This window comes from Cherax quadricarinatus, chromosome 18, assembly GCF_038502225.1.
Source record: "Cherax quadricarinatus isolate ZL_2023a chromosome 18, ASM3850222v1, whole genome shotgun sequence".
Lineage (NCBI taxonomy): Eukaryota > Metazoa > Arthropoda > Malacostraca > Decapoda > Parastacidae > Cherax > Cherax quadricarinatus.
In genome coordinates, this window is record NC_091309.1 from 47,657,147 (window position 1) to 47,680,061 (window position 22,915).

At 43.8% G+C, this 22,915-nt stretch overlaps 1 protein-coding gene across 1 annotated transcript in view; it reads right to left on the reverse strand.

Annotated features, from left to right (window-relative positions):
- The window catches only part of LOC128689250 (uncharacterized), a 553,231-nt gene that overhangs the window by 119,490 nt on the left and 410,826 nt on the right, over positions 1 to 22,915 (reverse strand). The window contains exon 7 of the mRNA XM_070086506.1: positions 16,660 to 16,832. Coding sequence (XP_069942607.1) covers positions 16,660 to 16,832 — 173 coding nt within the window. The remainder of the gene's footprint in view (positions 1 to 16,659; positions 16,833 to 22,915) is intronic.

Sequence of the window (22,915 nt, forward strand, 5' to 3'; positions counted from 1 at the left end):
TTCCCCCTATATTTAATCTTTAACCTTAGCTGGTAAACCATTTCTCAACACCTTACATTAATGTCTTGTGCCATGATCCGAGGACATGCGATGGTGTGGGTGCCTCAGAGTTAATTTCATTCAACTCCCCGTTTGGTGTACTAGCCTCCACAAGCAGTATATATAATACTGTAACCACAAACGAGTGGTACTTAATGACAACACTGCGACTAGCCGGTTCGTCGAACACAGCTAGTCGCAGTGTTGTTATATATATATATATATATATATATATATATATATATATATATATATATATATATATATATATATATATATATATATATATATATATATATATATATTATTATTATTATTATTATTAACACATCGGCCATTTCCCAAGGCAGAGCGGCCCGAAAAAGAAAAACTTTCATCATCATTCACTCCATGACTGTCTTGCCAGAGGCACGCTTACACTACAGTTTTTAAACTGCAACATTAACACCCCTCCTTCAGAGTGCAGGCACTGTACTTCCCATCTCCAGGAATCAAGTCTGGCCTGCCGGTTTTCCAGAATCCCTTCATAAATGTTACCTTACATTCACCACCCATGCCTCAAACCCATATAAGAGCATTTCCCTCTTTGCATTCATATATATATATATATATATATATATATATATATATGCAATAAGATCACAGTAAACAGGTGATTTCAAAATATGCAAAACAACCACTATGAAAGAATAGAGAAATTCCAAGCGCTTTCGTGACTACTCACATTATCAAGGAACATAGTTCCTTGATAATGTGAGTAGTCACGAAAGCGCTTGGAATTTCTCTATTCTTTCATAGTGGTTGTTTTGCATATATATATATATATATATATATATATATATATATATATATATATATATATATATATATATATATATATATATATATATATATATATATATATATATATATATATATATATATATATACATATATATATGCAATAAGATCACATTAAACAGGTGATTTTAAAATATGCAAATGTGAGTAGTCACGAAAGCGCTTGGAATTTCACTACTCTTTCACAGTGGTTGTTTTGCATATATTTTTTTTTATTATCACACTGGCCGATTCCCACCAAGGCAGGGTGGCCCGATAAAGAAAAACTTTCACCATCATTCACTCCATCACTGTCTTGCCAGAAGGGTGCTTTACACTACAGTTTTTAAACTGCAACATTAACACCCCTCCTTCAGAGTGCAGGCACTGTACTTCCCATCTCCAGGACTCAAGTCCGGCCTGCCGGTTTCCCTGAACCCCTTCATAAATGTTACTTTGCTCACACTCCAACAGCACGTCAAGTATTAAAAACCATTTGTCTCCATTCACTCCTATCAAACACGCTCACGCATGCCTGCTGGAAGTCCAAGCCCCTCGCACACAAAACCTCCTTTACCCCCTCTCTCCAACCTTTCCTAGGCCGACCCCTATCCCGCCTTCCTTCCACTACAGACTGATACACTCTTGAAGTCATTCTGTTTCGCTCCATTCTCTCTACATGTCTCTCTCTCTCTCTCTCTCTCTCTCTCTCTCTCTCTCTCTATATATATATATATATATATATATATATATATATATATATATATATATATATATATATATATATATATATATATATATATATATATATATATATATATATATATGCAAAAATAGAGAAATTGCAAGCGCTTTCGTGACTACTCACATTATCAATATATATATATATATATATATATATATATATATATATATATATATATATATATATATATATATATATATATATATATATATATATATATATATATATATATACAAACACTGATCTCTGGCTGAAGGAGACTCGAACCTACGAACCTTTGATCAAACGTGTAGCGCAAGCTACACGCCAAGGTATTGTCCAGTGTGGGTAGATTGGTAAAGCACTGCTTACCTTGTCCTAAGGCTCGTAGGTTCGAGTCTCCTTCAGCCAGAGATCAGTGTTTGTGTATATTTCGCATGCTCTCGCGAATTCCTTGCATTGTTAAAATCTCTAGTAAGGCTGATGCATGCAGGGGATGAGATGAAAAGCTGTAAGCCTTCTCCCTGATAACTGGCTGCCTTGGATCAAATGTGTAGCGTAAGCTACACGCCAAGGTATTGTCCAGTGTGGGTAGATTGGTAAAGCACTGCGTACCTTGTCCTAAGGTTCGTAGGTTCGAGTCTCCTTCAGCCAGAGATCAGTGTTTGTGTATAATTCGCATGCTCTTGCGAATTCCTTGAATATTTATATATATATATATATATATATATATATATATATATATATATATATATATATATATATATATATATATATATATATATATATATATATATATATCTTCTTTCAACAAACCAGCCACATCCCACCGAGGCAGGGTGGCCCAAAAAGAAAAACAAAAGTTTCTTTTTTCAAATTTTCAAATTTTCAATTTTAGTCGCCTCTTACAACACACATGCCTTACGGAGGAAGAATTCTGTTCTACTTCCCCATGGAGATAAGAGGAAATAAACAAGATCAAGAACTAGAAAGAAAATGACAGAAAACCCAGAGGGGTGTGTGTGTATATATATGCTTGTACACGTATGTGTAGTGTGACGTAAGTATAAGTAGAAGTAGCAAGACATGCCTGTAATCTTGCATGTTTATGAGACAGACAAAAGACGCCAGCAATCCTACCATCATGTAAAACAATTACAGGCTTTTGTTTTACACTCACTTGGCAGGACGGTAGTACCTCCCTGGGTGGTTACTGTCTACCAACCTACTACCATCATTCACTCCATTACTGTCTTGCCAGAAGGGTGCTTTATACTACAGTTTTTAAACTGCAACATTAACACCCCTCCTTCAGAGTGCAGGCACTGTACTTCCCATCTCAGGACTCAAGTCCGGCCTGCCGGTTTCCCTGAACCCCTTCATAAACGTTACTTTGCTTACTCTCCAACAGCACGTCAAGTATTAAAAACCATTTGTCTCCATTCACTCCTGTGGCGGCCTCCTGCCAAACTAGGGGTTAAATTGTTAACCTGCCGGCCTGCAGTTCCACGGGTACGTCAAAACCCAATGTGGGGACTGCTGAGCCGGCTTTATAATCAGTATTCGCCTGACCATCTTACGGTGTATACTTACTGGTCTTAGTACTTACCTGACCACCTTATGGTATAGATCTACTGACAGTGGATGGTACTTATTTGACCATTTTACAGTATACTGGCAAGAGACAGTATTCACCTAACCACCATAGTGTGGCCTTAGAAGCAGTATTCGACCATCTGTAGCAAGTCGTGACGGAGCAGTGTGACACTAAAAGAAGATAGGGTCGGAGTGTGACACTGAAGAAAGGGTGGGATCGTAGTGTGACACTGGAGGAAGAGACAGAGTGTGGCACTGATGTAAGAAAAGGGCGTAGTGTAACATTGAGAGACTGTAGTGTCATGTGACACTGAAGAAAGATAAGATAGTAGTGTGACTCTTGGTGTCAGGGACTTGTTGATCTCTGAGGAGAAACGCAGGGGTGATACTGAGGAAGGACTGTACCCTGTGTGGTAGGATGAACTGCCGTGTGATCCAGTGTATGATGTATATGTATAGAGATGTTACTTATAATTTATTATTTTATCACGTACTGTGACACAGTGGTTAATTCTTTCAATAATAACTCTACCATACACTTTACCAGGTATACTCAACAGACTTATCCCCCTATAAGTTTTGCACTCTCTTTTGTCTCCTTTGCCTTTATACAAAGGAACTATGCATGCTCTCTGCCAATCCCTAGGTACCTTACCCTCTTCCATACATTTATTAAATAATAGCACCAACCACTCCAAAACTATATCCCCACCTGCTTTTAACATTTCTTTAAATAGCAAAAAAAGGCACAATACCGTGACTGGAACGATACACAAATAACCCGCACACAGAAGAGAGAAGCTTACGACGACGTTTCGGTCCGACTTGGACCATTTACAAAGTCACACTAACCAGAAGTGGAGCAGGACGGCTATATATAGGCAGGAAGAGGTAGTGGTAGTAGTAGTAGTAGTAGTAGTAGTAGTCGTTTTCCCATCTTGGCTACCCTTTCCATTTCATAGACTCTGCCCTCTCACGTGCTAAACGTAATTTCTTCTCTCCCAAACTCTCTACTCCTGGGAACTCTTCTCTCCTCTGCCTTCCCTACATTTCGGGTCTTTCTAATCTCAACAATTCTCTCCGTCCCTTAGAAATCAAGTTTACTTTTCGCCAGACTAACACTCTTCGCACTAATCTCGTTCATACCTCTCCTCCCTCTACAGATGTTCCTGGTGTCTACTCTATTTCTTGCTCCTCCTGTGCTCTTCAATACTTTGGAGAAACTGGTCGATCTCTTTCCGACAGACTTAGGGAGCACAAAAATAGTGTTAGGCTTGCCGACACTAACAATGCTCTTTTCTGTCACGTCAGAGATCATAGCCATCCTATTGTCTGGTCTTCTGCTAAAACTGTCTTCCCTACTTCCAACTCTAACAGTCGCCGTCTAGTTGAATCCTCTCTAATACACAACTTTCCTTGTATGAATCTTTGCCCTGGCTTCGTCTCTGTAGATGCCTTCCTCTCCCACTACATTGAAAAATGCTCCAAACTTCAGAACACCCTTGACTTAACCTGACTCCTCATTTTCTTTTTTCTTCTTCTCCCTCTTCCCCTTCCCTCTTTCCTTTTTCTCCTCTGGGTTGTCTGTCTTTCTTCTGTCTCGTGTTTCTGTTCCTTCATTATTTATTTCACCACTTCCCCTTTCACCCACCTCTGTGCACTTGCTCTCCCTCTGTGGGCACCTAGCTCCCTTGCAGTGCTCCCCTTTCTTTGTATTTGACTGGCTCCTCCTCCTTATTCCCCACTACCACTACTACTACGACTACTACCACCACTACTTCTTCCTGCCTATATATAGCCGTCCTGCTCCACTTCTGGTTAGTGTGACTTTGTAAATGGTCCAAGTCGGACCGAAACGTCGTCGTAAGCTCCTCTCTTCTATGTGCGGGTTATTTGTGTATCGTTCCAGTCACGGTATTGTGCCTTTTTTTGTTATTTATGGACCCCGCAGTTAAGCGTCATATTCTCTCCAACTTTTTTAATGTTCGTCCCTCTTTTAAACCCCTCTTTCGATCTTACGAGGCTGCTCTTATTGCTACCCGGCGTCCTAAGAATCAGCTTCGCTTCCTACGTGACTGTCTTGCTGAACAAGTTCTACCACCTTCCTTCTCCCACTTCCTGAAAACCAACCCACTGGGCACTCCCTATCCTGATCATGCCCGTCTCCTACTTCAACAGCTCATTCTTTCTACTAAGTCGCAGGTTGAAGATGCCTTCTTTACTTTCCGTCAGCGTCAACGTGCTCTCTTTGCGGCTCTACCACAGGATCTCTGTAACCTTCTCTCTACCATTCCCTTTGACACTGCTCGCCTGAATACACAAATTCATTCTTCTAAACTACAGAATAAACTTCAACGTCTCATCTCAGCTAGCCCTTGGTCTAAATTCTCCCTCACTGACTGTGTTACTAACTTGTCTTCTGTCTCACTCTCTCAGTATGAGCTTGAACTTCTTGGTTTTGGCCTTTCCTTTGCCACTTAGCCTACTCCTCGCGCTGGTATTGCCCTGATTAGCTCTTTTGATTCCTTTTGTCAATCTCGCTCCCGTAATCTTCCTGACTTGTCCACTTTTCGTGGTGCTCTCCTTCCTGCTCTTGTTAGTCTGTTTTCTACGAATCACCACCTTCCGCGCCATTACCAACTTGCACTTTCTTCTCTTAAATCTAACACTAACATTGTCATACTATCTTCTGACAAAGGTAATTCAGTAGTTATCCTTGATCGCGAGGATTACCTCCGTAAAGCTGATGTCTTGCTCTCTGACTCACGTACCTACACTCCTCTCGTTTCCAACCCTCTTGATCGCATCAAGAGAACTTTCAACAAGAAACTAAGGACTCTCTCCGACCTCTGTCCTCCTGACTTTGACCTTGTTCAACGGTTTCGTGTCATCTGTCCCTCTCTTCCCTATTTCTATGGCCTTCCCAAAACTCATAAACCTGATATTCCTCTCCGTCCTATCATATCCTCTAGAGGTTCTGTCTCTTATTTTCTTGCTTCTTGTTGGCCAAAACCATCACTCCCTTTCTTGGTACTTTTTCTCCTGCCCACCTCCGTCACTCTCAAGACTTCATTGAACGGGTTCGCTCTCTCCCAACCTGTAAGATGCTTAGTCTTGACGTTGAGTCCCTCTTCACCAATGTCCCTCTTGATTATGTCCTTGATTTCCTTAGAGAGAAGGCCCCTGAAGGGTTTCTATATCTCCCTCTACCTACTGATGTCTTTCTTGATCTTATCCGCCTCTGTGTGGACTCTAATTCCTTTTCCTTCCAAGGAAAATATTATTCTCAAACCTTCGGTGTTGCTATGGGCTCTCCTCTCTCTCCTGTCCTTGCTAATCTTTACATGGAATACTTCGAGACTGTTCTTCTTCCTACCCTCGATGTGCAACCTTCACTCTGGCTCCGCTATGTGGATGACATCTTTGCTCTGTGGCCTCATGACTCCAGTCTCTTCCAACCTTTTCTTGAAGCTCTTAATAATCTTGCCCCTTCCATTAAGTTTAAAGCTGAATGGGAATCTAATTCCTTGTTTCCCTTCCTTGAAGTCCATGTCCACCGCTCAGATACAGATTTTTCCTTTTCCGTTTACCGAAAACCTATGCACAGTGGCATGTACATTCAGTACTTTTCCTATCATGCTTCCCTTTTCAAGAAAAGTGTTCTTATCTCTCTCTTTCTCAGTGCCCTCCGCATCTGTGATCCTCACTTCCTTCCAGCAGAAATTTCCACTCTTCATAATTCGTTTACCCGTCTTGGCTACCCTTTCCATTTCATAGACTCTGCCCTCTCACGTGCTAAACGTAATTTCTTCTCTCCCAAACTCTCTACTCCTGGGAACTCTTCTGTCCTCTACCTTCCCTACATTTCCGGTCTTTCTAATCTCAACAATTCTCTCCGTCCCTTAGACATTAAGCTTACCTTCCGCCAGACTAACACTCTTCGCACTAATCTCGTTCATACCTCTCCTCCCTCTACAGATGTTCCTGGTGTCTACTCTATTTCTTGCTCCTCCTGTCCTCTTCAATACTTTGGAGAAACTGGTCGATCTCTTTCTGACAGACTTAGGGAGCACAAAAATAGTGTTAGGCTTGCCGACACTAACAATGCTCTTTTCTGTCACGTCAGAGATCATAGCCATCCTATTGACTGGTCTTCTGCTAAAACTGTCTTCCCTACTTCCAACTCGAACAGTCGCCGTCTAGTTGAATCCTCTCTAATAAACAACTTTCCTTGTATGAATCTTAGCCCTGGCTTCATCTCTGTAGATGCCTTCCTCTCCCACTACATTGTAAAATGCTCCAAACTTCAGAACACCCGTGACTTAATCTGACTCCTCATTTTTTCTTTCTTTTTCTTTTTCTTCTTCTCCCTCTTCCACTTTCCTCTTTCCTTTTTCTCCTCTGGGTTGTCTGTCTTTCTTCTGTCTCGTGTTTCTGTTCCTTCATTATTTATTTTACCACTTCCCCTTTCACCCACCTCTGTGCACTTGCTCTCCCTCTGTGGGCACCTAGCTCCCTTGCAGTGCTCCCCTTTCTTTGTATTTGTCTGGCTCCTCCTCCTCCTTAGTTCCCCACTACTACCACTACCACTACTACTACTACTACTATTACCACTCCTACTACTACTACTTCTACTACTACCACAACTACTACTATTACTACTACTACTACTAATACTACTACTACTACTACTACTACTACCACTACCTCTTCCTGCCTATATATAGCCGTCCTGCTCCACTTCTGGTTAGTGTGACTTTGTAAATGGTCCAAGTCTGACCGAAACGTCGTCGTAAGCTTCTCTCTTTTATGTGCAGGTTATTTGTGTATTTGTGTAACATTTCTATCTTTATCCCATCAATCCCGGCTGCCTTACCCCCTTTCATTTTACCTACTGCCTCACGAACTTCCCCCACACTCACAACTGCCTCTTCCTCACTCCTACAAGATGTTATTCCTCCTATATGGTGCTGTTGTTTATGGTAATTTATGGTGCTGTTGTTTATGGTAATTTATGGTGCTGTTGTTTATGGTAATTTATGGTGCTGTTGTTTGTGGTAATTTATGGTGCTGTTGTTTATGGTAATTTATGGTGCTGTTGTTTGTGGTAATTTATGGTGCTGTTTATGGTAATTTATGGTGCTGTTGTTTATGGTAATTTATGGTGCTGTTGTTTATGGTAATTTATGGTGCTGTTGTTTATGGTAATTTATGGTGCTGTTGTTTATGGTAATTTATGGTGCTTTTGTTTGTGGTAATTTATGGTGCTGTTTATGGTAATTTATGGTGCTGTTGTTTATGGTAATTTATGGTGCTGTTGTTTATGGTAATTTATGGTGCTGTTGTTTATGGTAATTTATGGTGCTGTTGTTTATGGTAATTTATGGTGCTGTTGTTTATGGTAATTTATGGTGCTGTTGTTTATGGTAATTTATGGTGCTGTTGTTTATGGTAATTTATGGTGCTGTTGTTTATGGTAATTTATGGTGCTGTTGTTTATGGTAATTTATGGTGCTGTTGTTTATGGTAATTTATGGTGCTGTTGTTTATGGTAATTTATGGTGCTGTTGTTTGTGGTAATTTATGGTGCTGTTGTTTGTGGTAATTTATGGTGCTGTTGTTTATGGTAATTTATGGTGCTGTTGTTTATGGTAATTTATGGTGCTGTTGTTTATGGTAATTTATGGTGCTGTTGTTTGTGGTAATTTATGGTGCTGTTGTTTATGGTAATATGATACTGCTTTATATTGCAAAAATATCTCTGCTGGTCTTAAGAATATCTCTGCTGGTCTTAAGAATATCTCTGCTGGTCTTACATAAGAATATCTCTGCTGGTCTTACATAAGAATATCTCTGCTGGTCTTACATAAGAATATCTCTGCTGGTCCTACATAAGCATATCTCTGCTGGTCCTACATAAGAATATCTCTGCTGGTCTTACATAAGAATATCTCTGCTGGTCCTACATAAGAATATCTCTGCTGGTCTTACATAAGAATATCTCTGCTGGTCCTACATAAGCATATCTCTGCTGGTCCTACATAAGAATATCTCTGCTGGTCCTACATAAGAATATCTCTGCTGGTCTTACATAAGAATATCTCTGCTGGTCCTACATAAGAATATCTCTGCTGGTCTTACATAAGAATATCTCTGCTGGTCCTACATAAGAATATCTCTGCTGGTCTTACATAAGAATATCTCTGCTGGTCCTACATAAGAATATCTCTGCTGGTCTTACATAAGAATGTCTCTGCTGGTCTTACATAAGAATATCTCTGCTGGTCTTACATAAGAATATCTCTGCTGGTCCTACATAAGAATATCTCTGCTGGTCTTACATAAGAATATCTCTGCTGGTCTTACATAAGAATATCTCTGCTGGTCTTACATAAGAATATCTCTGCTGGTCTTACATAAGAATATCTCTGCTGGTCTTACATAAGAATATCTCTGCTGGTCTTACATAAGAATATCTCTGCTGGTCTTACATAAGAATATCTCTGCTGGTCTTACATAAGAATATCTCTGCTGGTCTTACATAAGAATATCTCTGCTGGTCCTACATAAGAATATCTCTGCTGGTCCTACATAAGAATATCTCTGCTGGTCTTACATAAGAATATCTCTGCTGGTCTTACATAAGAATATCTCTGCTGGTCTTACATAAGAATATCTCTGCTGGTCTTACATAAGAATATCTCTGCTGGTCTTACATAAGAATATCTCTGCTGGTCCTACATAAGAATATCTCTGCTGGTCCTACATAAGAATATCTCTGCTGGTCTTACATAAGAATATCTCTGCTGGTCTTACATAAGAATATCTCTGCTGGTCTTACATAAGAATATCTCTGCTGGTCTTACATAAGAATATCTCTGCTGGTCTTACATAAGAATATCTCTGCTGGTCTTACATAATAATATCTCTGCTGGTCTTACATAAGAATATCTCTGCTGGTCCTACATAAGAATATCTCTGCTGGTCCTACATAAGAATATCTCTGCTGGTCTTACATAAGAATATCTCTGCTGGTCTTACATAAGAATATCTCTGCTGGTCTTACATAAGAATATCTCTGCTGGTCCTACATAAGAATATCTCTGCTGGTCTTACATAAGAATATCTCTGCTGGTCCTACATAAGAATATCTCTGCTGGTCTTACATAAGAATATCTCTGCTGGTCTTACATAAGAATATCTCTGCTGGTCCTACATAAGAATATCTCTGCTGGTCTTACATAAGAATATCTCTGCTGGTCTTACATAAGAATATCTCTGCTTGTCTTACATAAGAATATCTCTGCTGGTCCTACATAAGAATATCTCTGCTGGTCCTACATAAGAATATCTCTGCTGGTCTTACATAAGAATATCTCTGCTGGTCCTACATAAGAATATCTCTGCTGGTCCTACATAAGAATGGCTTATCTCAGAATTTCGACAATGAAACTTCTGGAACTAAGCTTTTATTAAATCCGGACATAATATTCTTCAGTCGAGTTTGTTGCATTATTCTCATATGTTTACAAGCAGCAGAGGCAATGCTTACGGTGCTGCCAGACGCACGACGATGACATGCTAGAGAAGTCACTACCAGACGTACGACGAAGACACGTTAGAGGTACTACTGCCAGACGCACGATGAAGACACGTTAGAGGTAATACTGCCAGACGCACGATGAAGACACGTTAGAGGTAATACTGCCAGACGCACGATGAAGACACGTTAGAGGTAATACTGCCAGACGCACGACGATGACGCCTTGGAGGTGTCACATTATGAGGCACCCATCCTCGTCACATATATTCCACTATCTCCACCTCCACATCTACCACCTCCACCTCCACATCCACATCCACCTCTACCTCCACATCCACCTCTACCTCCACCTCTGGGTTCACGTCCACCTCCACATCCAGCACCACATCCACATCCACCACCACTACTCTTCCTGTACAAGTCACACAAATCAAAATAAAAAGGCCCAATCATCTTCCTCATATAATACAAAAATAACCCACACTAAAGAGACTAAATCTTATGACGACATATCAGTCGTACCTGGGCCATTAACTAGTAACACAGGACTAGTTATTTAATGGTCAAGTCGGATCGAAATGTGTAATGTAATGTGTAATGTTCCAGAGATGTGACGTGTGGACACAGGGTCACTGGTGTGGGTGATAGCGGGTCAGTGAAGGCGTTTATGAGTTGGAATAGAGGGAAAGACGAAGGGAAAGAGTGAAGGAATGGAGGTAGTGTGTTGGAGGGATGGAGGGAGGGTATATGGGTGATGGAGGGAGGAAGTGGATGGATGGGCGGGGTATGGGAAGAGTGTGGAATGGTTGGAGGGAGAGAAAGTGTCAAGTGGATTAAGGAAGTCAGTGATGGATGGTGTGGGATGGAGAAAAAAAATAGGGTGATGGATACCTGGAGTTTACCTGGAGAGAGTTCCGGGGGTCAACGCCCCCGCGGCCCGGTCTGTGACCAGGCCTCCTGGTGGATCAGAGCCTGATCAACCAGGCTGTTGCTGCTGGCTGCACGCAAACCAACGTACGAGCCACAGCCCGGCTGATCCGGAACTGACTTTAGGTGCTTGTCCAGTGCCAGCTTGAAGACTGCCAGGGGTCTGTTGGTAATCCCCCTTATGTGTGCTGGGAGGCAGTTGAACAGTCTCGGGCCCCTGACACTTATTGTATGGTCTCTTAACGTGCTAGTGACACCCCTGCTTTTCATTGGGGGGATGGTGCATCGTCTGCCAAGTCTTTTGGTTTCGTAGTGAGTGATTCTCGTGTGCAAGTTCGGTACTAGTCCCTCTAGGATTTTCCAGGTGTATATAATCATGTATCTCTCCCTCCTGCGTTCCAGGGAATACAGGTTTAGGAACCTCAAGCGCTCCCAATAATTGAGGTGTTTTATCTCCGTTATGCGCGCCGTGAAAGTTCTCTGTACATTTTCTAGGTCGGCAATTTCACCTGCCTTGAAAGGAGCTGTTAGTGTGCAGCAATATTCCAGCCTAGATAGAACAAGTGACCTGAAGAGTGTCATCATGGGCTTGGCCTCCCTAGTTTTGAAGGTTCTCATTATCCATCCTGTCATTTTTCTAGCAGATGCGATTGATACAATGTTATGGTCCTTGAAGGTGAGATCCTCCGACATGATCACTCCCAGGTCTTTGACGTTGGTGTTTCGCTCTATTTTGTGGCCAGAATTTGTTTTGTACTCTGATGAAGATTTAATTTCCTCATGTTTACCATATCTGAGTAATTGAAATTTCTCATCGTTGAACTTCATATTGTTTTCTGCAGCCCACTGAAAGATTTGGTTGATGTCCGCCTGGAGCTTTGCAGTGTCTGCAATGGAAGACACTGTCATGCAGATTCGGGTGTCATCTGCAAAGGAAGACACGGTGCTGTGGCTGACATCCTTGTCTATGTCGGATATGAGGATGAGGAACAAGATGGGAGCGAGTACTGTGCCTTGTGGAACAGAGCTTTTCACCGTAGCTGCCTCGGACTTTACTCTATTGACGACTACTCTCTGTGTTCTGTTAGTGAGGAAATTATAGATCCATCGACCGACTTTTCCTGTTATTCCTTTAGCACGCATTTTGTGCGCTATTATGCCATGGTCACACTTGTCGAAGGCTTTTGCAAAGTCTGTATATATTACATCTGCATTCTTTTTGTCTTCTAGTGCATTTAGGACCTTGTCGTAGTGATCCAATAGTTGAGACAGACAAGAGCGACCTGTTCTAAACCCATGTTGCCCTGGATTGTGTAACTGATGGGTTTCTAGATGGGTGGTGATCTTGCTTCTTAGGACCCTTTCAAAGATTTTTATGATATGGGATGTTAGTGCTATTGGTCTGTAGTTCTTTGCTGTTGCTTTACTGCCCCCTTTGTGGAGTGGGGCTATGTCTGTTGTTTTTAGTAACTGTGGGACGACCCCCGTGTCCATGCTCCCTCTCCAAAGGATGGAAAAGGCTCGTGATAGGGGCTTCTTGCAGTTCTTGATGAACACAGAGTTCCATGAGTCTGGCCCTGGGGCAGAGTGCATGGGCATGTCATTTATCGCCTGTTCGAAGTCATTTGGCGTCAGGATAACATCGGATAGGCTTGTGTTCATCAAATTTTGTGGCTCTCTCATAAAAAATTCATTTTGATCTTCAACTCTCAGTCTGGTTAGCGGCTTGCTAAAAACTGAGTCATATTGGGACTTGAGTAGTTCACTCATTTCCTTGCTGTCATCCGTGTAGGACCCATCTTGTTTAAGTAGGGGCCCAATACTGGACGTTGTTCTCGATTTTGATTTGGCATAGGAGAAGAAATACTTTGGGTTTCTTTCGATTTCATTTATGGCTTTTAGTTCTTCTTAGAAGACTCAGCAAGAAGGAACCTTCAATAACAAGGAGAATGGTACAGACACACCAGCTACACTAGATCTAATAGTCACCTGCAGTGAACCAGACGTACAAAAGACAGTATAGAGAACACACTCAAGGCAGTGAGTCATCAATACATTCCATAGATGCCATTTGAGTGATAATTTGTTGTATATGTAGGATAATTTTCCTTCGGTACTACATACGATATCTTCACCTTTCATCGTTTGGTTTGTAAGTTTGAGTCCTTATGTTATGAAAATGTTATTTTTATATTAATACGATTTTTTGGCATAGTAAGTCAAATCTATTTGCTTTAAATCAGAATTAACATTGGCTTATGAAATCGTGGATGATTACATATACCTGTGTCATTTTCTCCCAACATGTTCAAAACGTCATCATTTCACAGCTCAGTGGGTTTTAAATATAGCGTGTAGAAGGAGACAGTGAAGATATAGTGGCCGAGGACAATGTGTGGTGTGAATATTATTCAGACAATTCGTAGCTTGGAAACTAGAAGATGGTACAGGGTTACTATAAGTGTTATCTAGATGGCTGAAGAAGGTATGTTGAGGTGGTTCAGACATTTAGAGAGGGAGAGAAATATGATGAATCGGAGATTGTATAAATCTGTCTTAGAGAGAAGGAAGGCTATAATTTAATTTATTAGAAACAGCATTAATGACAGCTGTTGTTAGAAATGGTAAATTGGAGCAGATTAATTAATAGCTTATCTTATGACAAAATGGTAACATGATGTGGGTGAAATGAAAGTATAATCTGATGAGTACTGTACGTTAATTGTTGTATAAAACTCTGGCAACCCAGTTTCTGCATATTGGAGTATGCGGCACCAGTTTGGAACCCACACCTAGCCAAGCATGTAAAGAAACTAGAGGAAGTGCAGTGGTTTGCAACAAGACTAGTCCCAGAGCTAAGAGGTATGTCCTACGAGGAGAGGTTAAGGGAAATCAACCTGACGACACTGGAGGACAGAAGAGATAGGAGGGACATGATAACGATATACAAAATACTGAAAGGAATTGACAAGGCGAACAAAGACAGGATTTCCAGAGATGGGACACAGCAACAAGGGGACACAGGTGGAAGTTGAAGACACAGATGAATCACAGGGATGTTAGGAAGCATTTCTTCGGCCACAGAGTAGTCAGGAAGTGGAATAGTTTGGGAAGCGATGTAGTGGAGGCAGGATCCATACATAGCTTTATGCAGAGGTATGATAAAGCTCACGGTTCAGGGGGAGTGACCTAGTAGCGACCAGTGAAGAGGCGGCGCCAGGAGCTTGGACTCGACCCCTGCAACCTCAACTAGGTGAGTACACACTCTCTCTCTCCCTCCCTCTCTCTCTCTCTCTCTCTCTCTCTCTCTCTCTCTCTCTCTCTCTCTCTCTCTCTCTCTCTCTCTTATACAAGGTTTGGTTAAAACTTTCAATCTTTATGTTGTAAGAACTTGTTCCAGACTTGAGTCATTCCTGGAGCGTAGTAGCCGTTTGCTGTCTGTCTGATTTTCTAACTGTCCACCAAGTGTAGCTGAGTGTAGTACCTTGACATAACTATACGGCCATCCACATCCCTCTGGCAAAAGCTCTCGCTTCACACGGCGAGGGTCCGGGTTCGATTCTCGGAAAGGGTAGAAACATTGGGCGTGTTTCCTTACACCGGTTGTCTATGTTCTCCATCAGTAAAGTGAGTACCTGGGTGTTAGTCGGCTGGTGTGGGTCGCATCCCGGGACAAAACTGACGTAATTTGCGGGAAATGCTCAGCATAACAAGCGGCTTTGTATATAGTAGTATGTCACTGATGTCAGCTATGATCTGTATACCTTGTACATGTACTTGTAGAAATAAAGATATATATTATTATTATTATTATTATAATTATTATTATTATTATTATTATTATTCAATTGTGCTGATAACAAGCACTTACCACCTTTGGCGTGTACAGTATGGGTCATAAATCCCTTTGGCACACCACGAAATACACCTGAGTTAGCCAGACACAAGGATTTGAGGCCTGTCGTTGTGGCTGTTTGTATGCTACTGCCTCTCTCTTAGTCCGGTAGGCTATGTCCACTCAAGGAGGTGGCACTGGTGTAATTGTGGAGTAAGTGGAGGTGTAATTGTGGTGTAAAGATGGAGGTAATCATATATACTAGGCTACTTAATTTACATGCTAATTATACGTTAATTTATGTACTTATAAAAGAGATTAAATATTAGTCTGTTAAGGCTTCATCACGATATTAGTCTTATGAGTAAGGGATTGATAGGAAAAGATGTGGCACCTGTGTATACAGGCCCATTAGAATAACAGACCCACCCCTTATCTCCTCTCTTAACCTCCCTCCCCTCAAGATTTAGGAATAACAGGGAACCACAGATTTTCCACACATAACTTTGTTTACAAGCTAACAGTAGTTACTTTGTACAAGAACGGTATACAGTACCGGCAAGGTGAAAGTTAAGACACATGTGCAACATCTGGTTATCTTCATTGTAGACGTTTCGCCATCCAGTGGCTTTATCAATACAGATTCTAGGACATAATTAAAAGACAGTAGAACTATATACAAAAGATGAGGTAATCAGTCCCTCAGCCTTGGAGTTGGTTACCTTCATTAGCTCCTTTTAAAGTCATGTCATTGTTATGAGACTTACAAATAGGGAACAGAACGAAGTTGGAGCCAGCTCTCTCTCTCCCTCTCCCTCTCTCTCTCTCTCTCTCTCTCTCTCTCTCTCTCTCTCTCTCTCTCTTTGCTGGCCAAAGTTTCCAAACTCAGGCTGAGGAATTTCCTTGCATCATGTATGAAGGCCATACTTCAGGCTACCTAGAGGGTATTCCGGTAATCAATTCCCCTCAGCCCCGTCCATGACAAGGCCATTCAGTGGATCAGGGCCTGATCAACCAGACTATTACTGCCAGGCGCAGCAAATCCAACATACCAACCTCATCATCACAGAAGCTGACAAGTACTCATAACTTCTAGCCACATATAAACAAGATATCCACACCCTGCATGTGTAGCCAAAGGTTATAAAGAAATACAAAGCCCTCGTGGTGACCTACCTGGATAGAGACTCCGCCCCTGGAGGAGTCGTAGTCAATGTTAGTTGATCCATGGAACCAGAGAATGTGGTCTGGTGCTGAGTGTGGTGCATGACGCACCACGCACGTCACTGCTAGTATGCTGCCCTTCTGTATGTGACGCTCGCCACGACCCTCGATCATCACCGTCGGCACTGTTGATAGCACGTAGCATTATGTGTGACACTGTTGTTGACAAAAACATTATGTGTGGAACTAATGTTACAAGAGCATTATGTGTGGCACTGTTGTTCATAAGAACAATATGTGTGGCACTGTTGATGACAAGAACATCATGTGTGGCACTGTGTTGACAAGAACAATATGTGTGGCACTGTTGTTGACAAGAACAATATGTGTGTGGCAATCACTAAGCATTAAGTGATACACTGCTGATGGCACTGCGAATTATATGTGACACTGCTCATGGAAGGGATCATTATTTGTTGCGCTGTTGGTGGCACTATGGAGGCAGGGAGCAATATGTGGCACTGTTGGCGGTACGGAGGATTACGTGGCACTGTTGGTGGTAGGGAGCATTATGTGGCACTGTTGGTGGTAGGGAGCATTATGTGGCACTGTTGGTGGTACGGAGAATTATGTAACACTGTTGGAGATAGGAGCATTATGTGGCACTGTTTGTGGTATGGAGCATTATGTGGCACCGTTGGTAGTACGGAGCATTATGTGGCACCGTTGGTAGTACGGAGCATTATGTGCACTATTGGGGGTACGGAGCATTATGTGGCACTGTTGGAGTTACGGAGCATAGTGTTTGTATAGGAGGGAACAAGGAAGATGTTTGGCACTGGAAGAGAACACGAAATATGCGTGGTATTGACAAGGAACACAAAACATGTGTAGTACTGGCGGGGAACACCGAACATATGTGGTACTGGCAGGGAACACGGAACATGTGTAGTACTGGCGGGGAACACCGAACATATGTGGTACTGGCAGGGAACACGGAACATGTGTAGTACTGGCGGGGAACACCGAACATATGTGGTACTGGCAGGGAACACGGAACATGTGTAGTACTGGCGGGGAACACCGAACATATGTGGTACTGGCAGGGAACACGGAACATGTGTAGTACTGGCGGGGAACACCGAACATATGTGGTACTGGCAGGGAACACGGAACATGTGTAGTACTGGCGGGGAACACCGAACATATGTGGTACTGGCAGGGAACACGGAACATGTGTAGTACTGGCGGGGAACACCGAACATATGTGGTACTGGCAGGGAACACGGAACATGTGTAGTACTGGCGGGGAACACCGAACATATGTGGTACTGGCAGGAAACACGGAACATGTGTAGTATTGACAAGGAACATGGAACATGTGCAGTACCGACAGGGAACAGGGAACATGTGTAGTACTGGCGGGGAACATGGAACATGTGTGGTAATGGCAAGGAATATGGAACATGCGTCAAATTAGCAGGGAACGCGGAACATTCGTCATATTGGCATGGAACACGGAACATTCGTCATATTGGCATGGAACACACAATATGTGAAGTACTGGCGGGAATCATGGGACATGTGTACTGAAGACTACACGGAATGTGCACTGGAGGAGGTATGGGATGTGTGCACTGAAGGGAGCATGGTATGTGTGCACTGAAGGGAGCATGGTATGTGTGCACTGAAGGGAGCATGGTATGTGTGCACTGAAGGGAGCACGTGATGTGTGCACTGAAGGGAGCATGGAATGTGTGCACTGAAGGGAGCACGTGATGTGTGCACTGAAGGGAGCATGGTATGTGTGCACTGAACGGAGCATGGAATGTGTGCACTGAAGGGAGCACGTGATGTGTGCACTGAAGGGAGCATGGAATGTGTGCACTGAAGGGAGCACGGGATGTGTGCACTGAAGGGAGCATGGTATGTGTGCACTGAACGGAGCATGGAATGTGTGCACTGAAGGGAGCACGTGATGTGTGCACTGAACGGAGCATGGTATGTGTGCACTGAACGGAGCATGGAATGTGTGCACTGAAGGGAGCACGTGATGTGTGCACTGAAGGGAGCATGGTATGTGTGCACTGAAGGGAGCATGGTATGTGTGCACTGAACGGAGCATGGAATGTGTGCACTGAAGGGAGCACGTGATGTGTGCACTGAAGGGAGCATGGTATGTGTGCACTGAACGGAGCATGGAATGTGTGCACTGAAGGGAGCACGTGATGTGTGCACTGAAGGGAGCATGGTATGTGTGCACTGAAGGGAGCATGGTATGTGTGCACTGAACGGAGCATGGAATGTGTGCACTGAAGGGAGCACGTGATGTGTGCACTGAAGGGAGCATGGTATGAGTGCACTGAACGGAGCATGGAATGTGTGCACTGAAGGGAGCACGTGATGTGTGCACTGAAGGGAGCATGGTATGTGTGCACTGAACGGAGCATGGAATGTGTGCACTGAAGGGAGCACGTGATGTGTGCACTGAAGGGAGCATGGTATGTGTGCACTGAAGGGAGCATGGGATGTGTGCACTTAAGGAAGCATGGTATGTGTGCACTGAGGGGAGCATGGGATGTGTGCACTGAAGGGAGCATGGGATGTGTGCACTGAAGGGAGCATGGGATGTGTGCACTGAAGGGAGCATGGTATGTGTGCACTGAACGAAGCATGGGATGTGTGCACTGAAGGGAGCATGGAATGTGTGCACTGAAGGGAGCATGGTATATGTGCACTGAAGGGAGCATGGTATGTGTGCATTGGAGGAAGTAAGGGATGAGTGCACAGAAGGGAGCACGTGATGTGTGCACTGAGGGGAGCATGGTATGTGTGCACTGAAGGGAGCATGGGATGTGTGCACTGAAGGGAGCATGGTATGCATGCACTGAAGGGAGCATGGTATGTGTTCACTGAAAGAAGCATGGGATGCATGCACTGAAGGGAGCACGGGATGTGTGCACTGAAGGGGGCAAGGTATCTGTGCACTGAAGGGAGCATGGGATGCATGCACTGAAGGGAGCACGGGATGTGTGCACTGAAGGGAGCAAGGTATCTGTGCACTGAAGGGAGCATGGCATGTGTGCTCTGAAGAGAACATGGGATATGTGCACTGAAGGGAGCATGGAATGTGTGCACTGAAGGGAGCATGGAATGTGTGCACTGAAGAGAGCATGGGATATGTGCACTGAAGGGAGCATGGAATGTGTGCACTGAAGGGAGCATGGTATATGTGCACTGAAGGGAGCATGGTATGCATGCACTGAAGGGAGCATGGTATGTGTGCACTGAAAGGAGCATGGTATGTGTGCATTGAAGGGAACATGGTATGTGTGCACTGAAAGGAGATTGGTATGTGTGTACTGAAGGGAGCATGGTATGTGTGTGCGCTGAAGGGAGCATGGTATGTGTGCACTGAAGGGAGCATGCGATGTGTGCACTGAAGGGAGCATGATATAGGTGTACTGAAGGAAGCATGGTATGTGTGCACTGAAGGGAGTATGGTATGTGTGCACTGAAGGGATCATGGTATGTGTGAACTGAAGAGAGCATGGGATATGTGCACTGAAGGGAGCATGGTATGCATGCACTGAAGGGAGCATGGTATGTGTGCACTGAAGGGAGCATGGTACATGTGCAATGAAGGGAGAATGGGATGTGTGCACTGAAGATAGCATGGTATGTGTACACTGAAGGGAGCATAGAATGTGTGCACTGAAGGGAGCATGGTATGTGTGCAATGAAGGGAGCATGGTATGTGTTCAGTGAAGGGAGCATGGTATGTGTGAACTGAAGGGAACATGGTATGCATGCACTGAAAGGAGCACGGAATGTGTGCACTGAAGGGAACATGGTATGTATGCACTGAAGGGAGATTGGTATTGTGTGTACTGAAGGGAGCATGGGATGTGAGCACTGAAGCGAGCATGGTATGTGTGCACTGAAAAGAACAAGGTATGTGTACACTTAAGGGAGCATGGTATGTGTGCACTGAAAAAAGCATGCGATGTGTGCACTGAAGGGAGCATGGGATGTGTGCACTGAAGAGAACATGGTATGCATGCACTGAAGGGAGCATGGTATGTGTGCATTGAAGGGAGTATGATATGTGTTCACTGAAGGGAACATGGTATGTGTGCACTGAAGGGAGCATGGGATGTGTGCACTGAAGGGAGCATGGGATGTGTGCACTGAAGGGAGCATGGTATGGGTGCACTGAAGGAAGCATGGTATGTGTGCACTGAAGGGAGCATGCGATGTGTGCACTGAAGGGAGCATGGGATGTGTGCACTGAAGAGAACATGGTATGGGTGCACTGAAGGAAGCATGGTATGTGTGCATTGAAAGGAGTATGGTAAGTGTTCACTGAAGGGAACATGGTATGTGTGCACTGAAGGGAGCATGGGATGTGTGCACTAAAGGGAGCATGGTATGCATGCACTGAAGGGAGCATGGCATGTGTGCACAGAAGGGAGCATGGTACATGTGCACTAAAGGGAGCATGTGATGTGTGCACTGAATGGAGCATGGTATGTGAGCACTGAAGATAGCATGGTATGTGTGCACTGAAGATAGCATGGTATGTGTACACTGAGGGAGCACAGGATGTGTGCACTGAAGGGAGCATGGTATCTGTGCATTGAAGGGAGCATGGTATGTGTGCACTGAAGGGAGCATGGGATGTGTGCACTGAAGGGAGCATGGGATGTGTGCACTGAAGGGAGCATGGTATGGGTGCACTGAAGGAAGCATGGTATGTGTGCACTGATGGGACCATGGTATGTGTGCACTGAAGGGAGCATGGTGTGGGTGCACTGAAGGGAGCATGGTATGTGTGCACTGAAGGGTGCATGGGATACGTGCACTAAAGGGAGCAAGGTATGTGTTCACTGAAGGGAGCATGGTATGTGTACACTGAAGGGAGCATGGGATGTGTGCACTGAAGGGAGCATGGGATATGTGCACTGAAAGCAGCATGGTATCTGTGCACTGAAGGAAACATGGTATGTGTGCACTGAAGGGAGCATGGGATGTGTGCACTGAAGAGAGCTTAGTATGTGTACACCAAAGGGAGCATGGTATGTTTACACTGAAGGGAGCATGGGATGTGTGCACTGAAGAGAGCATGGTATCTGTGCACTGAAGGGAGAAAGGGATGTGTGCGCTGAAGGGAGCATGGTATACATGCACTGAAGGGAGCATGGTATATGTGCACTGAAGGGAGCATCGTATGTGTGCACTGAAGGGAGCATGGCATGCATGCACTGAAAGGAGCATGGTATGTGTGCATTGATGGGAACATGGAATATGTGCATTGAATGGAGCTTGGTATGTGTGCACTGAAGAGAGCATGGTATGTGAGCACTGAAGGGAGCATGGTATGTGTGTACTGAAGGGAGCATGGTATGTGTGCCCTGAAGGGAGCTTGGTATGTGTGCACTGAAGGGAGCATGGTATGTGTACACTGAAGGTAGCATGGTATGTGTGCACTGAAGGGAGCATGATATGTGTGCACTGAAGGGAGCTTGGTATGTGAGCACTGAAGGGAGCATGGTATGTGTGCACTGAAGGGAGCTTGGTATGTGTGCACTGAAGGGAGCATGGTATGTGTGCACTGAAGGGAGCATGATATGTGAGCACTGAAGGGAGCATGGTACATGTGCACTAAATGGAGCCTGTGATGTGTGCACTGAAGGGAGCATGGTATGTGAGCACTGAAGATAGCATGGTATGTGTGCACTGAAGATAGCATGGTATGTGTACACTGAAGGGAGCACAGGATGTGTGCACTGAAGGGAGCATGGTATCTGTGCATTGAAGGGAGCATGGTATGTTTGCACTGAAGGGAGCATGGTATATGTGCACTGAAGGGAGCATGGGATGTGTGCACTGAAGGGAGCATGGGATGTGTGCACTGAAGGGAGCATGGTATGGGTGCACTGAAGGAAGCATGGAATGTGTGCACTGAAGGGAGCCTGGTATGTGTGCACTGAAGAGACAATGGTATGTGTGCACTTAAGGGAGCATGGTATGTGTGCACTGAAGGGACCATGGTATGTGTGCACTGAAGGGAGCATTGTATGGGTGCACTGAAGGGAGCATGGTATGTGTGCACTGATGGGACCATGGTATGTGTGCACTGAAGGGAGTATGGTATGGGTGCACTGAAGGGAGCATGGTATGTGTGCACTGAAGGGTGCATGGGATACGTGCACTAAAGGGAGCAAGGTATGTGTTCACTGAAGTGAGCATGGTATGTGTACACTGA